The sequence below is a fragment of the Myotis nattereri genome (assembly GCF_964212035.1).
Source record: "Myotis nattereri genome assembly, chromosome: 13".
NCBI classification, from domain to species: Eukaryota; Metazoa; Chordata; class Mammalia; order Chiroptera; family Vespertilionidae; genus Myotis; species Myotis nattereri.
Genome location: NC_138088.1, coordinates 49,792,621 through 49,819,382, shown reverse-complemented (window position 1 = coordinate 49,819,382; position 26,762 = coordinate 49,792,621). Strand labels below are relative to the sequence as shown.

General features: G+C 47.3%; 1 protein-coding gene across 1 annotated transcript in view; it reads right to left on the bottom strand.

Annotated features, from left to right (window-relative positions):
* The window catches only part of RBM20 (RNA binding motif protein 20), a gene marked incomplete at its 5' end in the record, with an annotated part of 174,696 nt that overhangs the window by 38,475 nt on the left and 109,459 nt on the right, over positions 1-26,762 (bottom strand). The window contains 4 exons of the mRNA XM_081104738.1: positions 5,647-5,744; positions 6,327-6,418; positions 8,237-8,298; positions 9,695-10,781. Coding sequence (XP_080960864.1) covers positions 5,647-5,744; positions 6,327-6,418; positions 8,237-8,298; positions 9,695-10,781 — 1,339 coding nt within the window. The remainder of the gene's footprint in view (positions 1-5,646; positions 5,745-6,326; positions 6,419-8,236; positions 8,299-9,694; positions 10,782-26,762) is intronic.

Here is a 26,762-nt window from a genome sequence, read left to right as displayed (position 1 = left end):
AAAGGGACAGTCATCCTTTCCCAGCCTGGGGGAATGCTTCAATAGGCCTGCAGGCCAGCACTGCTATGGCCCCTAACCCCCACCCTTCACCCCCCCAACCCCAACCCCAAGTGATCAGGGGCCTGGGTTGTCCATTTTCACATGCTGGGGTCATTCTCTTAAAATCAGAAGCTGCTTCTAATGGTTCATGTGGCTGGGTCCCAGATCTCTCACCTCACCCACAAACTCTTTATAGATGGAAATATGAAAGGAGCAAACAGACTTGTGTAGCAAGATTCAGACCTTTCCGTGCCCTCCGATGCAGGTGAGAACAGGCTCTGCAGGTGAGTTCAGAGAACAGGCCCAGTTCAAATAACTCACAGAGTTGCAATAAAAGTGTGGCTGAGGGCAATAGGCCTGGGGGTGGGGAGAAGTCTCCCCAAGTGCTTGCTAGAGCCACAAATAGGAGCTTGATCTTCAATAAACAATTTCTGTGCTCCACACTGATCTCCTTTAGGCGTGTCCTAATTTCACCTGGCACTTGGTCTGCCGGCCTCTGTTGGTTTTGTGCTAGAGACACGTGAGGACAGAACCAGGGCAAATATTTATTCCTCGTGGTGTTGATTTAGAACATATTGTACAGATAGCAAAAGGGCGTGGGTTCCACAGCTATGGCTCTTGGAGGATAGACACAGATGTCTTTATTGACACTTTCAAATATTTTATAAAGCATATTAGCTTTGACTTAGAGTAAATCTACTTTTATTTGTGCCAGACTAGCCTACGGGTGTCTGGGTGGTGCAACATGTAATCCTTAGAGTCACGGAATCTTAAACTGGGAGGTTATCTGGTCCACACCCATCACTGCGTATGTGGACACAGAAGCCTGGGAGAACTTAAGGAACTTAATTTGTGGGGAATGGAATAGTGCTAGGTTTGTGATTACAACTCAGGCTTCACTGAAAAATCAATCAAACATGGACTTGATAAATTATGGTAAATGCATACAATAGACAATGTTACATATATGATAGGGTTTTGTGTTCAGATGCAAGAAGATGGCTAGAAATCAATTAAAATATGTATTGTGAGCTCATGTTACGTGAAATAAACCATCCTGCACAACAGCGTATATGGTGTTATCTGATTTGTGCAAAAATATATACTCTTGGTAATTGCGCCAGCAGATGTCCACTAGCCAGAAACCCATAATTAGAGTAAAAGACATCTACCTTCAGTTTTCTCTGCAGGGTTACATTTTCTATTGTTTACGTGTCTGTGACTGGATTTTTTAGACTGTGTTTGTACTACTTTTGCAACAAGAAAACATAATTAAGATCTGTAAAAAGTAAACGAAAAAGAGAACAAAACCCACCCACGTCTGTTTCCTGGCTCTTTGTTCTCTTTGAAAATGCACAAGGTGGCCCCGACGGAGGGGACAGGAGCAGGGACAGAGCTGGACTGGTGGGAGAGGGGTGGGCATCATGTGTCGCACGAATTGCTCCTCCTCGTGCTCTGGAAGCCAGGGGACCACAGTGCTCCGAACCACGGGCCCGGGAAGCCAGATGTTCCAGGAAACAGCCTGCAACCTGAGGGGCAACCTCTGGCCTTCCACAAACACGTATGCTTCCCCGTGCCTCGGTTTCCTTATTTACACAAGTTTCCTGGTGTGTGGCGGCCCGGTGAGAAAGAAACCATAAAAACGATTTGTATCCTCGCAGACGGGGAGGCACATCTGTGGTGCTGGCACTAAATCGTCCCCAAGGTGGCTGTGAAAACGTCCCTGCGGTTTTATGGGGACAGCCAGCAGGCCAAGTCCATCTTGGGCAGGTGCAAGGAAACTATTTACAGCCCCCGAGAAGGCCCTGAAGGCCCGCTCAGGAAACCTGATTACTCTATTTATGGCGACTCTGTCAGCCAAAGACAAAGTGCCACCACTCAGTCAATGGCAGAGCTTCCAGCGAAAGTGAACACCTTCCCCCGGGGACCCTGGGATGGGCGAGGAGGGGCTGGGGCACACACAAGTCACCCCCTCCCCATCTCCGTCAACAAGCGACACGGAAAGGGAGGCTGGTGCTCCCACAGAGGCGAGACAAGTATCAATTTCGCAGCCAGGCCTGGGCGGGTGGAAGCAGTAGACGGGATCTGCGATCCTTTTACCCCATGTGACCCTTCGGAGACCGTCTGAGGGCTCACGCCCAAAGTCCCGGTCACTGTGTTCTGCTTAAGAACAGGGAGCTTTAGAAGCAGGGACCGCTCTTTGCTGCACAAGCAATAGTGATGCGACCACGGCAGAGGCCCGGGCTGGTCTGCAGCAAAATGTGCTTCTGGAAAGATGTGCGGAAGTGGAATGAGACGGGGAAATGCTTCTGCAGAAAGCCCAGCAGAGACTTCATGGGTTCTCATGGGGGCCGTAGGGAGATCCGGGAGGAATTTCCATCGCTCATTTAATTTGTCTTTTCCGTTTTGATTTTCACAAAAAGCATACATTTTGTAAGCAGAAAAGACCATGGAAATGAATACGCACAAGGAGCTCAATGGCAAAGTGTCCTTTGCCCCTGATGTAGCTGCTTATCTTTGGAGGTCAGTATTTGTAAGCAGGAAAAAAAAAAAAATCAACAATTTCCGTGAGGGGTGCCCCTGCTCTAAAGGAGCCTTGTAAATTACCTTTCAGTAGCGGATTCGTCCACCCTTCATTTCTCAGCCTGTCTTCAAATGTCAATATTTTTGTTCTTCAGGTTTGCCTAAAGGGAGGCGCACCTCAATCAGTTCCATTTGCCAGAAATGGCAAATGAGAGGGCCGGAGGCCTACAGGAGGACATGGCCATCAGGCCACTAATGGCACATGGCTGGGCAGGCTTTGTCCTTGGCTCCCAGTTATCCTAGGCGAGGCTCATGTGACCAACAATACCTCACAGAATGTATAATGATAACAACAGTCAAACAATGCCTCTCTACCTCCACTGGATCTGCAGAAAATGCCTTCAAACGTCTGAGTTCCTCCTGGGAGACACTGTCCTGGGGGCAAAGCATTTGGGTGCTGGATTCAACTGGCCTCTATACCTTGCTCCATGGCTGATGGCTGGCCAAGGCCCAGGAAGGACTGGCATCCCTAAGGTAGCCTCAGATCCTACTAAGCAGCTGGTGGGGTGGGAGTTGGGGGAGCGGAGGGAGCTTACTAGAGAGACAGTCACAGCAAGGAGGAGAACACAGAAACCCTCGGGGTGGGGGGCGGGGGCCTGAGCGGTGAGGTCTCTAGAGCCAGGACACCTGTGCTCAAGTCCCCACGCCTCCATTTACCAGCTGCGTGACCTGAGCAAGGCACTTAGTGGCCCTCCACCTCGGTTTCCCCACCTCACACGGCTGTCTGGAGGATGAAATGAGCTCATACACACAAAAATGCTAAGAATGCATTCAGCACTGTTCGAATGTCCGCCACTGTTATCATCATCGCCCTACACTGTCCGGGGCTCTCCGTGTCCTTCCTGCGGCCTCCGGTGCAGAAAGCAAAATGTTTCTTGTGCGTTGCTTCTCCTTGGGCTCAAGCCAGATGGCCTCCCTGTCTCTCGGCATCTGGAGGAAACTGTACTCACGAATAATCCCGGTCAGCAGATGGCTCGTGCCTGCCCTGCACGTAAGGAAAGGCAGCCTCCCAACATCTCTCGGGGGAGCAGCTATGGCTACAGAGATCACTGGACAGATTGGAGCATGAGGAACCCTGAGACTTGCCCAAACTCACAGCTAGCACACAGAGCCAGCCCTGGACAGCACAGGTTTCCCAGGGCAGGTTAAAAGGGCTCATTACTCAACAATAGCCAGTTACTTATGCGCTGCATGGTTTCCAAATCACTGTCACACACATGCTCCCATTTGATCCCACAATGGCAGGACAACTCAGGTCTACCCCAGCTTCGCTCCCACCTTCCAGCTCCGACCACTGCATCAGGAGATTGTGCTTAGACAACCACGAACAATGTTCTAAGATTTGACACATCATCAAAATAATCAATTACCCAAGCCGGGTGAACACCTAGCCCTCTACCTTTGAAAGTCATTAGTAGAGGAGTATTGTCCCTGTTTAAGGAAATGGAGCCTCGGGGAAGTGATTGCCTGAGGCCACGCAGCTGGTGGGCTCCAGACCAGGAACATGAACTTGGCCTCCTGGCTCCACATCCGTAGGAGAAGCCTCTGGTTCGCTGGTCAGTCCCGGAGGATGGGGCTGAGGCACAGGACACAGGAAGAGTAGTCCTGTCCTTCCTCTCCTCAGCCCCTCCCCTTTGTAAGGAGCTCTTGGCCACCAGCTTCCTTTACTGTGCCCAGACCCCTGGCCCACCTGCCTCCTGACCCGTCCCCGCCCCCGCCCCATCTTGGTCACAGTCCCCTCCCCTCAGAGCCGGGTCTCCGGGCGGGTTGTGGGCACGGAGATGCCTCCATGGTCTACAGGATGGAGAAACAGCCCTGGGGAAGGTTCTGAAGCTGCCAGCACCCCCATTGGGACGCAAGGTCATGTAATCAAAGACAAAGGACAGGGCTCCTTGAACCCAGCCATTCTGTCCTCCTGGATCTGACCCTAAGTTGCCACTGACCAGGTGGGCCCTGAGCATGGAGGTGCAGAGAGGGAAACCACAAAATTCTCTTTCTCCGAAACCTGGGCTTACAGCCAGGGGATCCCTTGTGAAGCACTGCTATTAAACATCGCAAACAAACAGACGAATAGAAATCTCAGCCCAGGCGGGCCTCACTTCCTCTCACGAACCTCCTCACTGTCCCCTCACTCATCCCCCGGCCTCACACCTACACTGCTCAGCTTGCCCTTTGAAAGTCTGCACACATGCCCGGCATGGCACGTGGAGGAGAAGACACATGGAAGGGACAGCACGTGGAGCCTGCTGCTGTGAGCTTGTGCTCGCTCATTGCAGGAGACGAGAGAAAGAGGCTGCAGCTGCTCATATCGAGAATTCAAAAAATATAGGCAAAACACACAGACACACGCCCTCTAGCAAATGCATTTTGTTTTACAGGCAGCTCTGTGTCTCCCAGCCCCTTCCACGTGTTCCCAGAGAACGGAAAGGCAGACAGCTCCTGGGGACAAGGCTACACACAGTGGGAAAACAAGGAGAGAAAAAGTGTCGCCATAACTATTGGAAAAGGAGGGCCGAGCTTTAGAGCGTTGGGGGACTAAAGAGCATGTTGCAGAGAGAGGAGACTGCACACAAACACAACTAAAAACACAGTATTATACAGAAGCAGCCATTTCCCCAGGGGCCAACATAGCAGGAGTGCAAGGTCATTACTTTCAGACACATTACTGCTTCACGTTTCAGAATTACCCACTCCCAGGAAACGGTCCACTTCAATAAAATACCAACGTCTTAAAAACACACACACAAACTTATTCTTTTTAAACCAGTGCTGAATGCTAGAAAGTCTGTGAGTGCCTTTGATTTTAAAAATGTATATCAGCATTTTTATCCGCGTGTTTCGATACTCGCTGGACTGAATTACACAAGTCTTGACCTCTGTCCAGGGACATGTTTTCCTGCACTGAGCAAAGCCACGGCCACACCAGCTCCTTCCCAGGTCCCTCTGCACCTGACACCCAGCCACAGCAGGGGATGCAAACGCCCTAGTGATGACAATGACATGGAGAAAACGTTCTGTACTCACATTTGTCCCCGGGGAAGTCGAAGGAAAGGCGGGATTTGACTGAGCAAATGACCTTGCTGGAATGGCTGCATATGATGTTCCAAGATTTGAGGCATAATCTAAATGACAAATTACACAAAACTGGGTGAAAACCTAGTTCTTTACCTTCAAAAGTCACTGTTAGGACATACATGGGGAGGGAAAAATGGAATTTCCCCCTTAACATAGTGATTAATGATTGTCATGATTATACCTCTAGGCATGTAGATAACCAACAAAGCTTTATGTCTAAAATAGGTAAGAAAGCCCGGATAGTGTGGCCCAGTGGTTGAGTGTCGACCTATGAACCAAGAGGTCACGGTTCGATTCCCAGTCAGGGCACATGCTCAGGTTGCGGGCTCCATTGCAGGAGGCAGCCTATCGATATTTCTCTCTCATCCATGTTTCTATCTTTCTATCCCTCTCCCTTCCTCTCTCTCAAAAATCAATAAAACATATTTTTTCAAAAATAAATAAAATAAAATAGGCCAGAAAATGTCCAAGAGCCCAGACAGCAGGCCCCATGCATTTCAGGGCCCTGGGCTCTGCCTTATAGACGCATAAGGACACGGAAGGTAAGTCTGGTTATCGCAGATATGATGTGTTAAGCCTTTGGGAAGCTGATCTGTGGCTCCAGCTGCCGACCTGTAGCCCTCGCTCACCTTCATTCCCAGCAGGGTTATAAACAGCCGTGCTGTTGGGAGAGGCACACAGAGTTCCCTCTGCCGAACCGAGAACACACCGGACAGCAGCGCTGGAGTAGGGTGGAAAGGGGAACCAGTTACTCAAGAAGTTAAATAAAGAACTACCATATGACCCAGAAATTCCACTCCTAGGAATAGACTCAAAATAGTTTAAAATCAATGTTTAAACAAAAACGCACACATGAATGCTCATAGCAGCACTATTCACAGGAGCCAGAGGGTAGAAGAAACGCTCTGAATATAGATCAAAAGATTGATTTATAGATACAGAAAAGGTGAACACACACACACACACACACACACACAGATATGAATACTATTCAGCCATAAAAAGGTGGTATATGTTGTGATGGGGATGAAGCTGAAAATACTGTGCTAAGTGAAAAAAGCCAGTAACAACAGGCTACGTAGGATATGATTTCATTTATATGAAATGTTCAGAAAAGCAAATCTACAGAGATAGAAAGCAGATTGGGGGTTGTAAGGGGTTGGGAAGAAGGGGAATGAGGAGTGGCTGCCTAATGGGTTTGGGGGCAACTGGGTGTGGGAGCGATGAACATGTTCTGGAACTAGACAGTCGTAATATTTGCACAGCCTTGTGAATGTGTACATACCACTGCATTTTACATTTTACATCAGTTTAACCACAGTAAAAAAAAAAAATGGGGAGCCAGAGAAAACCTTTCTGAAATCATTGTATTAAAATGTACACAACAGAAAATTTACCTGCTTCACCATTTGTAAGCGTACAATTCAGTGGCGTTAACCACATTCACATTGTTTTTGCAACCATCTCCACCAACCATCTCCAGAACTCTTTTCATCTTGCAAAACTGAAACTCTCAACCCATTAAACAAGAGCTCTCCACTTCCCCGGCCCCGGGCCCTGGCAACCATCACTCTGCTTTCTGTCTCTATGAATCTGATGACTCTCAGTACCTCCTACAAGTGGAATCAGACAGCTTTTGTCCTTAGGTGTCTGGCTTCTTTCACTGAGCGTAATGTCCTCAAGGTTCACCCATGTTGGAGCATGCAATTCTTTCCTTTTAAAGCCAAATAATATCCCAGTGTAGTGTGTCCCACACTGTTTTTGCCTGTTCATGTGGTGGGGACCTTTGGGTTGCTTCCACCTTTGAGGCTATTGTGAATAAGAAAGGGAGGCCTTCTGAATACGCTCATTTCAAAACACTGAACCCCACCCTCGGTCCTGTGTCCCTGGGCCAGCATCCTCTTCTCTGTGGAAATCTGTAGCCCCTCCTCACTGGTCTCTGGGCACCTGCCTTTGCTCTCCACTATTTTCAGCACAGCAGCCAGGGGCCTGGTCAGTAGAGCCAGAGCACACCCCTCTTTCGCTCAGCCCACCAACGCTCCAGTCACACTCAAAGCAAAAGTGAAAGTCCTTACGACAAGCCCAAGGGCTCAGGATCTGGGCTCTGGCATTTTCCTGGCTCCTCACCGGGCACTCCGCGCTGGTCACACCGATGCTGCCGGAGCATTCCAGGGCCAAGCCAGGGCCTTGGAACTTGCATTCTCCATGGATGGCCAGGAGTGCACGTCCCCAAGTAGCCATGAGCCCCTTCCATCCTCTCCTGAGATGTCTCTGCAAGGATCACACACACACACACACACACACACACACACACACACACACACCCCTGCCTCTGTCCTGATGTTTTCTGCTTAGCATCTACCCCCATGGACGCCATGTGATTCACTGTTCATGTTGTTTATCATCTGAGCCCTCCCCCCCTTAAGTGTTAGCTCCTTGGGACAGGGACTTGGCTGTGCTGTTCTCATGGCATGCAGCAGGTGTTCTGTGAGGATTTCTTGGGCGCGTGCATGAACCTGTTCTCCTGGACAGCACTTACTTTTCAGAGAAGACCAGGCATTTCTGAGCATGGAGTTTCCCTTTCACATGCAGCTCCCAGTCCTAGGCCAGAAGGAAAGAAAAATGACGGAAGCAGAACTGAGTCCACGGGAAGGCAGGGTAAGTGCAGGCTTCCCAGGCCAGGCAGGATCTCAGCGCATCGGGAGGCTGGACCAACCCTGCCGATGCATCTCTTCCCCGCCTCCTCTCCCTCCCAGACTCCTGACCAGCTCCTGCTCTCCATCCTACCTGCACAGCCCATGCCCATCCTCTACAGAAGCCCAGATTCAAAAACCTGTGTCCTTCTCCCCTACTCAGTGGACCCTTAGTCCCACCGCACCTCCAGCCCATGTCTACATCCAGTTGGGAGAATCGAGCAGGTGCAATCACAGTGAACTAACTGCAAAGCCTTAGGAAAGGCTTAGGAGAGACAAAGCTCTCCATCACCTCTCATGTCAGCCAGCCCCCTCCAGGGACTAGAGGTGAGAGGCTGTGTCCCACCTGAGAGACACGATGCATCCAAGCAGAGGGGAATGACAGCAGTGTGACTCCCACTCAGGAGGCATCGTTAGGAAATGCAGACGGGAGGAGAGACAGAAGGCAGCGGAGCTTAAGAGGCACATGCTCTGGGAGGGCCAGACCCATATTCAAATCTCCACTCTGCTGCTTTCTAGCTACGGGGCCCCAGGGCCCCGGACAAGTCATTTCATCTCTCTGGGCCTCAGTTTCCACTTCTGTAAAGTGAGAATAGCAACAGTTCCAACTTTGGAGAGTTACTGCTGACACACGGGGAAGGTTTAACATATGTTAGCTGTTATTGCTTTGAAATATTTCGCTGCATCATCAATACATGTTGGGGAGAAACGACACTATGATGGAACTTTGCTGCAGCTGAAGCATGTTACAACCACTGGGCAGTGTCAGGAGGCTCCATCTCCATTTCGCAGATGGGGATGCTGAGGCCTTCTTGATCATTTATCTAGGTCCTACCTGAGAATTTCTCTTGCCCCTGATCCAAAATTCTGCTCACTGCTCCCCGCTTTCAAACTCAGTACAATATATTGTCTCCAGTATAATATATGTAACTTCTACGTGTACCACAGAGGAAAAGCCTTCTTCAAGGAGGCGGGAGGGTCTAGTCCCCAAGTCCCTTCTCTGTAACCCAGGCGGGGTCACTTGATTCTCTCCCCACCCCCACTCAGCCGCAGCTTCTCAGCTATAGACATGGGTTAAGAATTTCTTACTTGCCTTAAACCAAGGGACTGGCCCTCATACATTTCTGGAATTCCTTTTGGTTCTAATACCTGTGGTTGTCATCAAGGGGATAGATGGCAACATTTTGTCCCCCAGTCCCCAAAGGTACCAATTTCTCGCCCATAAACAGTGAGAGTTGGATGGTGGTGGTGGTGAGCCCGCCCAGGCTCCATCGGTGGCTCCTACGTGGTCTTAGATGACTCACCTTTAAATCAAATACCTTCTTGTCGCAGATGCTGCAGACGTGTGGCAGGTGGAGGGGGGCCACCCCATGAAAGTCATTCAGCTCATGAGCCTGCAGGGGCCGCACGGACAGCACCGCTGGTTCCTCCTTGGCCCGCCGCCGTGCACCGCTGAAACCCTGCTTGCTGTTGTTCAGCCGACCCCCGAAGGAAGGAGGGGTCCTGTCTGGGGTGGGCTCCTCGGGGTCATACAGCTCGTAGGACTGGCTCGGGGGTGGAGGCCACAGGCTGGCGCCTGCTGCGAGGTCAGGCTTGCTCTGGCCAGAGAATCCGTGGGGGCTCTCCCACTGGCTATTTGGACCCGGCAGCAGTGGACCTACCTCCCCTTTCAGGCCCCCCGTGGGCTCAGCCCCAAACCCGCCTGCCACGTGTGAGCCTTGGGAGTTGGCTCCGTAGAAGTCTTTGGGAAAGGCAGCCTGGCCATCTTGCCCCGATTGGCTGTACTGCCCTTCATAGGTCGCGCTGCCCGAGGTAGAGGCCGAGGCCGGCAGGAAAATGGGCTGACCATCCGTTTCAGAGCCGAAGGCCTGGCTGGAGGTGGCTTTGCCATACTCATAGAATCCTGCCGTGGCGGGACCTGCCCCAGTCTTGCCAATGCCCAAGAGGACCGCCGGCTGGGCAGGGGTCTGAGGCATGACACCAGTGAAGGGATGCATCACCATGGCGTTGGGGGGCTGGCTGGGAAGGCTCACAGAGGGTCCCGGGCCTCGTGTCTGGCCTGGGGGTGAGAAGGCGATTGTGTTAGAGGGAAACCGGGCACTGGGCACGCTCGCAGCATGTGGGGGCACCCCGGTGTGGCCGTGGGGGGCGCTGATCACGGACGGATGCCTCAGCTGGTTGAAGAGCGGCTGGGACATGGCCACTTTGGAGAGGACTTGGTTCAGGACGGTGGCGGCCGCAGTGTTGTTGGTGACAGCTGTCTGTGCCAACTTCAGCCGGTGGAGGGTGAGCTGGGCTTGCAATTGAGCCAGTTGGAGACTGGCAGGCGAAGGAAGCAGGGGGGTCGGATTACTGACCGAGAACGGGTTCTTGTCCAGAAGCTTGGCGGCACTGCAGGAAGATAGGGGTCGAGAGGCACAGCTGCTTTCCCCGAGGAGGCCAGAGGGCTCTCTCAGTGGGTAGCTGTGGTCCCCCCACCCATGTAAGCAAGACCCTCCCACAGGGCCCCACACAGAAGGGAGTCTGCAAAAACCTGTGCTCACACATACACCTCGATTAAAAGTAAAGCTCCAACAGAAAAGTTGGAGAGAAGGTTCCATCTCGCTGGTAATCAAAGAGATATATTAGCAACAAATATTGGCCTAGCAAAGTGGCACATTTCAAAAAAACACACACACAATAGCCTTCAGTGCTGGTGTGAGATAAAGTGGAACGGACACGTGTCAATGACTGTCTTAAAGTCACACAACTCTGTTGAAAGATAGCCACGTAATATGTACTCCTGAGAGCCACATGCTTTAACCCAATAATTCAATGCTATGAATCTATCTGAAGAAAGCGAGCTAAAATTCAGACAAAAATTGACGCCCAAAGATGTTTAGTAGTATTTCATTATTTAAGGTCCACAGTTGAAAATTACAAATAATCCGATAACAGGGAGGGGAGTTTTAAACTGAGTAAATTGTGATATTAGCTACAGAATAAAATTTTAAGCAGACATTTACTACTGCTGTTTAAGTTTTTGCTTCACTATGTAATATTTAAGACATTAAAAAAGTGTACTTGGCACCAAGCTTAAGACAGAAAACATTCCAACACACAAAATGTTCCTTAGGTATCCACTCTCCCCATCCACCCTGGCCCCCACCATTGCCAATAGTAGACACTATCTTGAATTTGGGATGGTCATTACTTACGCCGCCCCCCTCCCCCCACCCCCACCCCCCACCCCCGGCCAAAAAAAAAAAAAAAATAGTGACCTGAGAAAATCCATGTACTCTAATGTTAACTGAAAAAAAAAAAACAGGCTTCAAAATCACAGACAGAATGAGAGGTGTGTACTTGCGCCAAACACATTTTCATCCTTGTTCTTATTTCACATCCAAATGCAGCAAGAATCATGCTCCCTTCAGCCCACGCTCAAGCCCAACCAGCACAAAGAATAACCAAACATTTACAAGAGAAGAATCTGAAGTTGAGGTCGTAGGCAGTGGTGGGCTCGCACAGACTCTTACTACAGGGCTGTTCTGTCTGAACCTGTGCCTTCCATGTGACCTTTGCTGTGGTTACGGTGCTTTCTGGACCAAAAACCAGGATGCATAAGGGGACAGCCTTTCCCAGAAAGTCTGGGATATCTGGTTACCGCAATCAGGGCTCTTTTGTGAGACCATATTTCTTGTGTCTTAAACACCCCCCCTTTTTTTTATTGATTTCAGAGAGAGAAGGGAGAGGGAGAGAGAAACACTGATAAAAGAAAGACATTGATCAGCTACCTCCTGCATGCCCGATTAACCTGGGCATGTGCCCTGACCCAGATTCAAACCAGCAACCTTTTGGTACATGGGACAAAGCTCAACCAACTGAGTCACACCGGCCAGGGCTAAACACCTCTTCTGGGGAGTGGGTGTAATAGGGAAATATGTTTGGGGTGTTGATGAACTGGAATTCCCAGGACATTTGAAAGGGAAGAATGGGACTGTGCATTTGAAGCTGGGATTAACATGGACAACCCAAGCTGTAGATTCTGCATGCTTATATAAATAAGTGTGGCGTAGAAGCTACAAAGCTGCAACACTTCAGACAAGGTTTCCACTGTCACACGTTCTGTACAGTAAAAGTCTAACCACAATGAAACAAAGGAGAGAAGCTGGGGGTGGGCATGGTTCAGGAATAAAGGGGCAACATGGAAAGTGTGTGGCACGTTACATCATCTCTCCCATTTTGGAGACACTTGGAAGAAAGCAAGCTTCTGCTTGGGTTGGTCTAAGAAAATGGTGAGGGGTGTGTGTGTGTGTGTGTGTGTGTGTGTGTGTGTGTGTAGGTCATGGGAAGAAGGTAAACAGGAGAGAGTCTCACGTTGATCGCAATGCTTCTGTGGGACCAGTGCTTAGCAAGGCTGCGTTATCTCATTTGAGGTGTCTCAATTATGCAGGGAAAGAACCTAATGCTCAGAGAGATTAGGTGGCCTTGCTTGCAAGGACTCACGGTGAGTGAATACAGATGTGGGATTCCACCGCCAGCCAGGCTTTGAAAAGAAGAACAAGGGTGGCGGTTAGGCGTGCAGCCTCTCAGCCCTCTGAGTGTCTCGTGGGCTGCCTCGCTGTTTTGTTTGAAGTGAGTTCTCAGAAGACCAGGCACACCCGTGTTCAAATGCATGTAAAAAACACATGTCGAAGCCAGATAAAAATGACCCTGAGTTACTGTTTCCCATCCTGTGAGAAATCAAGTCATTAAAGAGATCCCACCTTCACCCAGCCAGCAGCCCTGCTGTGCTCCAAGGGCAGAAGAGCTGGCTACATTTTAGGGTTTTGGAAGGCTGGGGGTTCCAGGTGAAAGGTGGTCACAGACCTTTGCTCCTCTTAGGGGGTGCTGGCTGCAGCAGAGCCTTGGCAGCCCCAGGGGGGCCCAGGCACAGGTCATGGTGGAGGTGGGGAGGCGAGAATAGGAAAGGAAGAGGAGGATGGTCAAGAGTCTGATGATAGATTTCTGCGGGTGCAGTACTAAGTGGCTGAGCTTTAGAAAAGCAATTAAGCTTAATGCAAAACCCTGCCCACAGGGAGCCAGCCCTTCCTACCAGGTTTGTCCTCAAAGCAGCCTGTCCTTGCTAACAAGGCGATAATGAGGTGCCAACTTGGTTTACATGACCAGAGTAAGAAGAGGTTGGTTTTGTTTTTCCAGGAGAAGTCAGCTGTATTTTCTAAAACTGCGTCCTGGGCTGGTGGGAGCTCTGGCTGGAGAGTCCCCTTCACCCCTAAGAGGACGCGTGGGGAATTGCTGCCCTTCTAACCAGGAAAGCCAGCCTCCTGGTGTCCGCAGGTCAGCCAGGGAAGCAGGTGCGGCTCCGAGTACAGCCCAGGTTGCAGAAGGTCACCCATTCAGATCCAACATGAATAAGATCATTTTCTTCTCAACTCCTGCTTTGCCTAGAAAATTCTTACTGTCCCCAACTTTACTCAACCTTGAGTAGAAGTGATTTCACATAAGTCACCAGAGCTAGATACCTCTTTTGAACCAAGGACCCTAAGAGGAAGAGGAAGACCAATCATCCTATCTTTTAAAAGTCCTAAAATTCAGGGGCTTCTAGCAATCATATTTTTGACCAAAAAATTGGGGCATCTGATCTGACACCCTCGGGGCTAGCAGTGATAGCACCTTCCTGTTTCCCCACTCCCTCGTTTCCTTGCTCTGATGTCACTTAGCACATCCTGCCTTGTGTTCAACATAACTGCATATGTGCCTTTTTGCTTCCACTAGACTGAAGCTCTGTGAGGGAAAGGAGCATGTCTGGGAGACTGTCGATTTCCCCGGCACGCTGCCTTGCACTTGGTGGATACTCAGCAACAGCCGTGAACAGAATGGAGAAGGAAGATAATGGACATGGCTCATCAGAACCTGGTGACTGTAAGAAGATGTGGACACCTCTTTTAAGAGTGTACCTTTCACCCTAGCAGGTTTGGCTAAGTGGATAAAGCGTCGGCCTGTGGGCTGAGGGGTCCCGGGTTCGATTCCGGTCAGGGGCACATGCCTGGGTTGCGGGCTTGATCCCCAGTGAGCGGTGTGCAGAAGGCAGCCAGTCAATGATTCTCTCTCATCATTGATGTTTCTCTCTCTCTCTCTCTCTCTCTCTCTCTCTCTCTCTCTCTCTCTCTCTCTCTCTTTCCCTTCCTCTCTGAAATCAATAAAAATATGTTTTTGTTTGTTTTTTTTTTGTTTTTTTTTTAATTGCTTAAAGTATTACAAAGGGTATTACATATGTGTCCATTTTATCCCCCCGCCCTAGACAGTCCCCCAGCCTCCCCTATCCCCCAGTGTCTTATGTCCATTGGTTATGCTTATACGCATGCATACAAGTCCTTTAGTTGATCTCTTACCCCCCTACCTCCTGCCACCCAACCCTCCCCGGCCTTCCCACTGCAGTTTGACAATCTGTTTGAGGCAGCTCTGCCTCTGTATCTATTATTGTTCAAAAGTTTATAATGGTCTCTATTATCCATGAATGAGTGAGATCATGTGGTATTTTTTCTTCATTGACTGGCTTATTTCACTTAGCATAATGCTCTCCAGTTCCATCCATGACGTTGCAAATGGTAAGAGTTCCTTCCTTTTTAGAGCAGCATAGTATTCCATCGTGTAGATGTACCACAGTTTTCTAATCCATTCATCTACTGATGGACACTTAGGCTGTTTCCAGATCTTAGCTATGGTGAATTGTGCTGCTATGAAAAACAGTAATAATCAATAAATAAAGTGTATCAATTTAGCTTTTAAAAGAAGAGTGTATATTTTGTGGATAAAGGCCCTCATATAATTCAAAAAGCAGAATCTAAAGATACCCAGAAAGCAAATGGGTTTGGCTGTTGTATACAGCTTAAACAGATGGGGATGGTCTACAATTCCCCATTCCAAAGCAGGGGCCCCAATACACCCTTCTCCCTGTCCATGTCTAGGTTTTGAAACTGATGGATAATCCCTGTGGTAGGCTGAATAATGGCCCCCAAAGATAGCCACATCCTAATCCCCAGAACCTATGCAATGTCACCTTCCGTGGTAGGTGGACTTTGCCAACGTGGTTAAATGAAGGAGCATGAGATGGAGAGACTGTCCTGGTGGGCCCGATGTATGCACAAGAGTCCTTAAAAAACAGCGGCAGGAGGACCAGAGTCAGGAAGAGATGCTATTAGGATGGAAGCAGAGGTCAGGGAGGAGAGGAGACACAATGCTGGCTTTGACGATGGAGGGAGGGGCCATGAGCCAAGAAAATACAGGAGGCCTTTAGAAATTGAAAAAGGAAACAAATTTCCCCTAGAGCCTCCAGAAGAAATCAGCCCTGGTGACACCTTGACTTTGGCCTAGTGAGGTGGATTTTGTACTTCTGACCTCCAGAACTGTAAGATGAGAAATTTGTACATTTGTGGTAATATGTTATGGAAGCAAATAGGAAGCTCATGCAATCCATCAAGAAAATTATACATAGAAGAGGCTTCCATTCAGGACACTGGCTGGATCTTGCTGGCATGAACTCATGTTCCCAGCGGTCCTGGACAAGCACAGGTCATCTCACCAGGTGTCTGAAGGCCCTCTGGGAACTCAGCCAAGATCCAGAAAAACCCAGAGGTCCCTTCCTTCTCAAAGTCAACTTTCCTACCCAGCCAAGCAATGGGAATCTGGGAGAGCTTGGACTCGCAGATCCTTAGGGATTGACTCATCCAGCCCCTTCATGAACAAAGAGAGAAAATGACTTGCTCACAGCTGGGTAGCAGTACAACCTGAATGAGAACTCAGATCATTCAAACCAGCTTTTAGCACCTGACAAAATAGCCTTAACTAAGCCCAGTACTATCTATTTCATAGCCAACTTATCATTTCCACCCATCCATATCTGTAGCCCTCCCGCTGTTCAGAGAAGTACCGAGTACCTGTGATATGCAAGGCACTCGCTGAACCCTGGGGAGATGCAAAGATTCGGCCCCTCTGAGCCCCTGTAAACTCCAGAGGTGACAGTAGGGGTGTCCCGTGTCTGGGGAGCGGGTGGGAGACAAAGTTCCATGCCCCTGCTCCATCCTGTCTTCTAAACCTGTGCAGTGGCTCGGTTTGCTGTCATAGAGTCAAACCTCGAAGGACAGAGAGTTACTTGTGCAGAGCTGGAAAAGCCACCACGCCTCCACCGGGAGGGCTGGCCCCTATCACAGCACAGCCTCTCTGATTCACCCAGGCCTCCACGGGGCTCACTGCCTCCAGGGCTGACGGTTCCTTTCTGAGCCACTAAGAATTCACAGTGCATCATTACATTGAAAACGTTGGTTGCCTGCTCACTTAGAAAGGTTTTCTTGTTTTGTTTTGAATTAAAACAGAACCTCTCTCCATGGTTTTAAACATAAAATATAACATAAAGGAGAAAGTGTTGCCTTTATAATGCGGGGAGATTTAGAACATCCAGATGCAAACTGTTTCTAATGGTTTAATCCCACAGTGCCAAAAGGATGTGCAACATATTGTCTCCACCAGCAGAGCGCAACAGCTGTCCCCGCATGGCAAGGCTCATTATTCATCCCAAAGCTCTTCTATATTTTATTCCGGGTCCCAAGCAGGAGGCAGTGATGGGTGTGTAGAGGGGCATAGGGAGTGAGGCAGGGAGTCGGGGTGCTAGAAATTCACCTAGCGTTTTGCGATGTGATTCATCCTATTCTGAAAGGAAGGCAGAGCACCCAAGACACAGGCGGGACCCGGGGCCTCTGCTCTGTACAGACTCCATCGGGCGTTCATGAATTGGTCCATTCAGCCCACGAGGACTGAGCATCTACAATGTGCCGGGCGAAGTTGCCAAGTGGTAGGGACACAGTGATGGAGAAAGAGGTACCTTCCCAAGAGGAGACAGACCAACACAGAGAGTGATGGATAGTCCTTCGGAGGTAAGCACAAAACAGCAAGGCCCAGGAGGAAGTGGTACAAGCCTCAGACTGTTCAGAGAGATGTAACAAACAAAACAAAAGGAACAAAGGCTTGCAAATGTCCTGGGCTCAGTAACCCATCTGCAGATGCAAAGATGAACCGGCTGTTAGTGAAAGGCAGCAGGGGGGTGAACTGTGGTCCGAGACCTGGGCTCCCACCTGCCAGTTACTGGTTATGTGATGGGAGAAAGTTGCTAAATTTTCTCATCTGTAAAATGGGAATAGTGATCCCCATCCCATGTGACAGAGCCCCCTGGCCACCGTGACTGGCTCAGCGATGGACACTCCTTGAAATTTTGTTGGTGTTATCAGGAGAGAGACACCCTCCGTCATGCCTGGGTTGCTATGCTGGTTGAATTTGAGCCACCACGTAAGGAGAGCCTGCTTGAAAGTCAAGCCAACCCAAGACCCCAGCCTGGAGCTGGGCAGGCAGCTCCTGGTGACCTCACAGGGACACCTTGAGACACTTGCCCTGGACCTGCTTGGGCTTTTCTGTACACAAACCAAGGCATTTCCTTTATTTGTTAATAAAAGTAATAATGTAAAAAGAAAGCCAACCTACTAGAACCATCTGCATTAAATTCAGATGTTTTTCCTCCACGGCCCCATGATGATTCAAGTATAGTCTGTCATCGCCAGCTTCTTCTGAAGAGGGAACCACTGTGAGGACCTAAAGGGTCACTGCAGGGGGAACTGGGGCAATCACTTTGGTGAGTGTCCACTGACCAGAGAGACCTGCTTCCTGGAGGTTGGGGAACAGAATGCTCCTCCACCCTGGGCAGAGCCCCGTATGGTGGTTACAAGACCAGGGTATGCATGGGGTGTGGGCTAGGCAGCAACATTCTTTTTAATCCTCACTCAAGGAGTGAGGATGTTTTTCCTATTTATTGTTTCAGCGAGAGAGAGAAACATTGATGTGAGAGGGGCACCGATTGGTTGTCTCCCGCACACGCTCCAATCAGGGGCAGGGATCAAACCTGCAAGCCAGGTACATGCCCTTGACCAGGAATCGAACTCGTGACTCTCCAGCACACAGGCCAACACTGACCACTTAGCAACATTGGCCAGGGCATATGCAACATCTTGCACATTCAGAGATCCAGTCCTGGCCACACAGGTGCTCTTGTGAGCTGGGTACATAACGTCTTGATCTTCTCAAGGGGGTAATTTCTAATCTACTGAGACACCTTGCAGATGGGGATGGGGGAGTGGGGATGGAAAGGAGCTCAGGTTTCAGAGTTAGCATCCACTTGGGTGTGAATTCCAGTTCACCACTTGTAAGCTGGGGACTGTGGGCAAATACTTAGCCTCTCTGAGCCTCGGAATCCTCATTGCTAAAGCCGGGGTGGCTATACCTAAGGTATAGGTTTGTTCCGAGTTAAATGATAGGGTGCAATAAATTGTTCCACACAGTCCCTAGCACACCGTAAGCATTCACTAAACAAACGCAGCAGCAACTGCTACAACAACTGTCTTCTCACCCTTATCATTACCACCAGCACTACTATCACTACCACCATCATCGGCATCACTGTCATCATCAGAGCAGATGGCGAGTGACCGAGGGAGATGGCAGAAAACACAAGGAGATGTGAATATGGAGAGAAGAGAAGTAAAAAACAAGGATGGACATCTGTTGAGAGAGGAGGGAGCAGGCTGGGGACTGGGACTTGGAGGGAAGAGAGAGTTATGAGTTGCTTGGTAATGGGATACGTAATCAACAGGAGACTGAAAGGGCTGTGGAATAATGAAGACACAGCCGAAGTTCCATGGTGTGAATGTCCCCTGTGATGGTCAGCCAGCCAGAAGCAAAAGCCAAGAACCGCAGCCCAGCGTGGTTCAAGGTCTGGCTGGGCACAAGATCTTCCAAGATAACCAATCAGGAATTTAAATTCACTTCCAGTTCAACACAGGACCCTGTCCAGGCCAAGCAATGGACATGCCATTTTTATTATGTGTTAGAACATAAAATATAATCCAGGTGAGAGGGCTCAGAACCTGGCCAGAGAGTGTTTTCCAGGTTCGGTCACACCTTCATAACATGGCCAAATCAAATGAAGTGCAATCAGGGTCAAGTCTTTGCTGAGTCCTGCCCTTTCTGTCGCCTCCTGGGAGCTGAACTTCACATCATAAGTTCTCCACTCTACTTAACCCTCTTAGACTCGAGGTCAGGACTCGACGCGATCCACAGGGAACAGTCCCTAAATGCCAGGGTACAAGAGGACAATGATGATAGTACAGTACTATTGGGGCTAAAGTGTAAACTCTAGCTCATTACCACAAATGTGAGATCAAGAAGAGGCCTTAGAGATCATTTAGTTTAACCCACTCCATTTACAGAGAAGAAAAGAGAAGCCCAATGAAGTAGACATAATATGTGAATCAAACCAAGTCACACCTCTAGACAGAGGAGAGGAGGAGGGTCTGGAACCCAACTCTCCTCATTCCTGGGGCTCATGGAGCTACTACGGTGGGCCACCCCCATCAATGTTCATCAGCAAATTTTCTCCTTTTCGGGGAGCAGAGTGAAATTGCACACTTTCTGGTTAGTGCTGTCTTCTTGGTAACAATAGGGCTATGGATTATCACTAGCTAGGCCCCTGTGACTAATTGAGATTACTGGGTCAATGCTGGTGTTAGCCTACATTTGGGCTTCAGCTGTGATATTACCAAATGATGATTCATATCACCATGACACCTCTTGGCGTGATTCATAACAGCATGGTAATCTCATCACCTCTCTTTTGTTTCATGTCTTTCAGTTGGAGTGTTAATAAGTGTTTTTACCTCATTAGCTCTCTGATCACCCGGACAACCATATGGGTACCTTCATCAGATACGACCATTTCTAGTTTATATTAAGAAGACTGAGACCAAGAAAGGTCGGATGAACCACCTGAGGGCATCCAGTGAATAAAGGATTTGAACGAGGGTCTTTTGACTGTAAGACTAATGTTCTGTCCTCTGTTATGGGTTCATTAAAGGAGCTTCTGAAGCCACATTCCTGGCCCTACTTCCATGGGTGTGATTTGTTTTGTTTTGTTTTGTTTTGGGTTTGTTCGAAAGTACTAAATTATAAAGCTTTTTCCTTTATTCTGTGTTTTTTTCTCCCAGCTTGTCACAGTGGTTTTAAATTTTTTTCCCAGCTTTATGGAGCTATAATTGACATATAACATCGTATACATTTAAGGTGTACAATGTAATGATTTGATATATGTGTATATTGTGAAATGACTACCACAGTAAGTTTAGTTAACACATCCAGGGCATGATTTAAATAACACATTTGATATCAAATCACCATTATACTCCGGTGGTCCCTTATACTCTGAACCACTTTCATCAGGCAGAATAAGATTCTCAGAGCCAAGAGACCTATACTCACAAAGGGACAGCTTGCAGTTTTATAACTGACAAGAGAGGACTTGCCTTCCTGCTGACGATATGAGAAGGGCTCAAAATGTACAAAACAGAATGAATAGCTCAGCTAATGTGGTTCAGTGGTTGAGCTTTGACCTATGAACCAGGAGGTCATGGTTCAATTCCCAGTCAGGGCACATGCCTGAGTTTCGGACTCAATTCCCAGTAGGAGGCATGCAGGAGGCAAGCAATCAATGATTCTCTCTCATCATTGATGTTTCTCTCTCTCTCTCCCTCCCTCTCTGAACTCAATAATAAAGAGAAAAACAGAATGGGCAATGCAGCAAATACAAAGAAAATAATATACATTCTGCTAGTGTCATATAGGAAAGACTTAAAGCAAAGTGAGAATTAATGTCAACTTACCACCAAGAACCATAGATTAGGACTTTTTGTGTCTGCTTTTCTTCTGTACCATTTTTTTTCTTTAAAATATCCTTTGTTTTATAAAATGATGGTATTATAAGTAGTAATTGTTTTTAATGCTCATATTTGTTTTGTTTTTTTAACTACAAAAATATGAAGAATATAACATATACTTATGAACTCATTACCCATGATCCCAAATTTATAAATGCTACATACAGTTAGGGTCATTTTGCCTCAGATTTTTTTTTCTAAAATATATTTTTATTGGTTTCAGAGAGGAAGGGAGAAGAAGAGAGAGATAGAAACATCAATGATGAGAGAGAATCACTGATCGGCTGCCTCCTGCACACCCCACACTGGGAATGGAGCCCACAATCCGGGCATATGCCCTGACCGGGAATCAAACCATGACCTCCTGGTTCATAGGTTAATGCTCAACCTATGAACCATGCCAGCTGGGCTGCCTCAGATATTTTTAATAAAAATATAATAATTATACAAATAAAGTTCCCTTTGGGCCTCTGCCTGGTCCAATTCCACCCCCATCTTCCCAGTGTCATCTGGGTGTGGTGTGTTTGTATATATGTATATATCTGTCTGTCTATTTGTATCTATCTATTTACAGAAAAAGTATAAAAATAAGAGACTTTTATATATGCATGTTTCATAAAAGAGCAGGTAGGAATGGTTTCAACAATATTTCTCCTAAAGAAACAAATGCATATTCTAAGTTTCCCTTAACCATTGAATATCAAGACAGTGTGACGGAGCAAAATATTAGTGAGCCAGTTAGAAATCAGGAGACCCAGGCCTGGTCTTACAGCCACTATTCACTCCCTGTGCGATTGCAGGTCAGTCAACCCCCTCCCCCGCCCCCTTTTTTTTTGTAAAATGAGAAAGCTGTATATAAAAGGATTGCCAAGATCTGATCCACCTTTGAAGTCTGAGGACTCTAAGGTTTAATTTCCTTATCTGTCAAATGGAGATAATAACATCTGCCCCCGTAGTTGTTCTAAACATCTAACATGGCGGGCAGATGCTCTGCAAAGCATGATGATGGCTGATAATGATAATAATTATTAGTCACAAATTAACTTTATTTCAAGCTCCTGGGAATGCTTCTAAAGAAAACATTGTTTCATATACTAGTATATGGCTAGGTTCAGATGTATGTGTTGCTGACCAGCCAGCATGAACTAATTTAATTTCTTCTATCCCTAATCACTAGGGCAGGCCGTTCAGCACAAGTTAAGAAGCTCTCTTAACTCTATCCATGAAGATTTCGGGGAAGAAATACCAAAAGTGCCTCGTTATGAGACTTTCTCCTCTACAAAGACATTCCAGAGACAGGCCCGTCTTTCACAGTAAAAAGCAGCTCGAATCCATTCGGGGCTGGAGTTGGTTTGTCTGACACACCCTTCTTCAGGAAATTCATGTTGGGTAGAATTCCACTGGTTTTATGCAGGCTAAAATCCAGGAAGTTGGTTTGACTTCTAGGGTTAGAAGAGATATTTCCTGACTCAGTCACATAACATATGGTAACCTTGCAACCGACAAACTTTTCTGGGGAACATGGGAGCCTTCTGAGATGGAGAAACAAGCTGTCTGAAATACATATTTTAAAACTGCTGCACAACTTTCTCTAAGAAGCCAAACATTCATGGTTACAGACCAACACTTCCCCTGTGAAGGGCAGTATATGCAAATATCAACGCCTTTGCACATACAGGTCCTTCTCCAGGACAATCTTCTCCCTTCTCCTCACGCAGGTAACTATCCTTCAACATGTAGTTGGATGTCACCTCTTCCAGGCGGACTTCCCTGGCTCCTACATCCATCAAGTGTGTGCTGGTGCTCCTTCTATGATCCCCCATAAAGCTCTGCTGTGCCATTAGCCTCAATTACATTTTCTTCTAACTCCTACCACTCTCTATCATAATTGTGTATCCAGTTACGCATCTCTCCTCCTTACTGCCCCATCACCATTTTGAAGGCAGGAATTGTATGTCCCGTTTCATGTCACAGTGCCTGGCACATGGTAGGTGTGTAGAATCTATAAGCATTTCTATACATGTATACACCTGACCCATGTGTATGTGTGTGAGACAGTAGTTGTGTATCACATTCTCAATCTGTTTTCTGGAGCAAATGTTCCATGTGTGCTGCTCAAGGCTTTGAAGATGAAGTTCTGCAGCGAATGTGGATTAGATTCAGTCTTTGAACACTGTTGATATTATGTAAATACCACCAACCACATCAAATATAAAATCCTAAAATATTCAACAAACAGACTTGTTGCCACAGTTCTCCTTTTAACTAAATCTGAAGAAAATGTAATTTCAGTGTGTGATCTGAGGAGATATAAGTGTCTAATCCACACGATTCTGAGATGAAACATATGCTCAAGAATAAATGGTCCCTATGTTCTCTAAACTTTCTTTTTAGTCATTTATAACACTGAAATTTTTCTGGTAAGTGTTATAAAATTCATTTGATTTAAAAGCCAATTTTAAATCAAAAATATAGTTTTAGATTAATTTTAAAGAATTAAAATTCTCAATTAAAATAGCTGGTCTTTTCCTAGAGTTGCCTGTTAACCTGGACATTTTAACCAACATGGTTTAAGCTAAATGGAGTCCATATGAAAGTGAAGAGGCAGTGGAGGGTGTGGGGGACCTTGGGGGTTGGGGGAGCCACTGCTTGGGTTGTAAGTAGACCCACTTCTTAACCAGGCTCTACCACCAATACTCTACATCTTATTGTACTCACTTTATCTTGTAGAACTTAGTTTTCTCATCTGTAAAATGGGAGGGTCAGACGAGACATTTAAGGTTCCTTTATGCCTTATGATTTTAGGATGGTGGGTGTTTCCCTAAAGCTGTTATTTATGACTCATGGAAAAGTTAGGGTGATCTGGCCACGGTGCAGAGATCGATTTTACACTGAGCGATCTGACTTCTAGTCTCTACTACTCCTCTAGTCCTGGGTGACTTAAGAGATAGGCACTTAACCTCCAGTTAGCAGGCCTGTCTGTAAAATGACAAGTTGCTACCAGAGCAGTGATTTTTAAACTTTGGTGGGCATCCAGAGAGCACCTTAAAACACAGATGCTAGACTCACTCCCCGCTTCTTTCTCAGGAGGTCTGAGTTGAGGCCTCAGAATTTGCATTTCTGACATGTCCAGGTGATAATGACGCTGCCCTTTGAGAGCCACTGAACCTACTTTCCAACTTTAAGAATCTATGGTGAGTTATAAGAAATTTGTTAACTATTATATATTTAATGAGCCACCTCTGCCTTGAATGAGCCAGCCAGCATGAACTAATTTAATTTCTTCTATCCCTGATCGCGTGGGCAGGCCGCTCAGCACAAAGATAAGCTCTCTTAACCCTATCCATGAAGATTTAGGGAAAGAAATAGCCGAAGTGCCTCATTAGGTATGTTTCTTTAGGCACCAAAAAACAAGAAGGGGCTTTCTTTTTCCATGGGGGTTTTAAACACTGCAAAAATAACTTCGGGGGGTACACATGATCACGCTTATACCTACCTTTCTTTAAAAAAGACTCAATCGCTACCTTGGCCGGGTAGCTCAGTTGGTTAGAATATTGTCCCAGTATGCCAAGGTGCCAGGTTCGATCCCCAGTCAGGGCGCATACCAGAATTGACCAATGAATGCATAAATAAGTGGAACAACAAATTGATGTCTCTCTCAAATCAACAAATAAATTTTTTTAAAAAAGACTCAATTGCCATGTTCAACATTTGGTCTCCTGTGATTAAAAACACTTAAGTTCACAAAACCTCAGATAACTTAGTTAATTGATCCGCTCAGCATCATGTTATCAGGTTTGCTGAGCGGGAGAAAAGCATAACTCCATTCACACTGCGTTCACTAACGCAGAGAACAGAAGGGTCAGATTCCAGAATGCCCAAAATTCTTCAGTCGAGCGACATCATGATTACGAAAAAAATCCAAATTCACCATAGACTAGAACATCTGCAAATAAAATCATCTCTATCATTAGATTACAAACTCGATGGCCCTGCAATTACTTGGGGTGTTTTTTTAAAAAAATGGATGCTTGGGCCACATCTCCAGAGATTCTAATTCACCTCGGGCACTGGGATTTTTAATACTAGCTCTCCAGGATTATTGTAAAGTTTAGTCTGAGACTACTAATCTATAAAGGAATAAAATCAATCTGTTCTTCATTACTTTAAACCCCACAAGCCATTTCTGTCATTCCTAACGGCATGGCCATTTGTCTTAAATTATAGTGAAGAATAAACACTGACGTTTTCACTCGCCCACAACGGGTCACAGACACAGTGGGCAACCAACTATTTCTAAGCGATGTTGACGCATCATCCGCACAGTTCAACACATACTTTTCGTGGCAAGACTTCTCCCCGAGTGTGCGTACAGTTTCTACCACAGAGAGCCAGGTGAGGTTTGCTCAGGCGTGACTCTCGTACCTTCTAAATTAGAAGCACCGTGAAGACATCACCCACATCCTAAAAACCTTTGAAATTCCCGAGTGGCTTCCTGGCTCAGTGCCAGGCAGATCAGACGCACTGAACAAATACTTGTTTGACTCCCTTGAATTTATGACTGTCTCCAAGCACACAGAAGGCAGACCTCAGCAGAACATGCTAAGTGTCTCACTGTGAAATACGAGGTATGCACGCCTCTGCGTTTGTGCTGCAGATGGGCACTGTTTACTTCTTGTCAGTTCCTTAGAGTACACGAGAACCTTGAGGTTGGGACTTTATAAACAGACCATGAAACTATTTATTTGAGAAAGCTTCCATTTCCCCCAAAGTGGATGGAAGTTTCTGGTGCCTAAGAAGACATACCTTTCTGACGACAGCCAACAAAACACAGGTGCCACCTGAAGCAGAGAACATTACACGCAGGTTACCTCTGGCTCCTGCCTCGATTTTACAAAGCCGTGGCGTGACCATAGGAAAGTTACCGCAGAGAGGAGAGGACAGGCAAAGCAGCAACGGCCAGAGGGGCAGGCCCCGAGGTCACACCTGCATGTGCCATTCTAGATATTTCTGTCAGATCCACCATAAACTCGACCGTGGTTCAGATCCAAGCAGGCTGGGGCAAGAAAGAAGGGTTCAAGCTGACTTTCCACTCAAACCTGCTCTCGGGTACTTTCCTCGGCTTCCCCATCCATTGCTAATTAGGGGCGGCCCAGGCCTGACATGTCCACAGGGCTCTGTGGGGAAATTGATTATTATATTACTCTGAAAAATAAGGAAGTCATTTCGTCTGAAATATCAAATTCCACAAAATCATATGTGGCAGCTGTTAGGCTATGCATGTGGGGGAGGGAACGAGTGTGTGAAAATATTAACTCTCTCCCTTTCAGTTTTCTGGCACAGAAAATAAAAGGAGATTCGAACGCACATAAGGCAGAAACCAATGGCAAAGCGACATCATGGATTTTTTTAATGGATTTTTTTTTTTTAAGGTTAAAAAATCCTCCTGATGGAAAATACAGCAGACACACCATTTTACAAGTGTATGCGTGTGGGTTTGCTTGGACACATTTGCAAGCAGAAAACCAGGGTTCCTCTCCCAAAGGTGTCCAAGCGACTTTTAATTGCCGCGGTTAAAGAAACG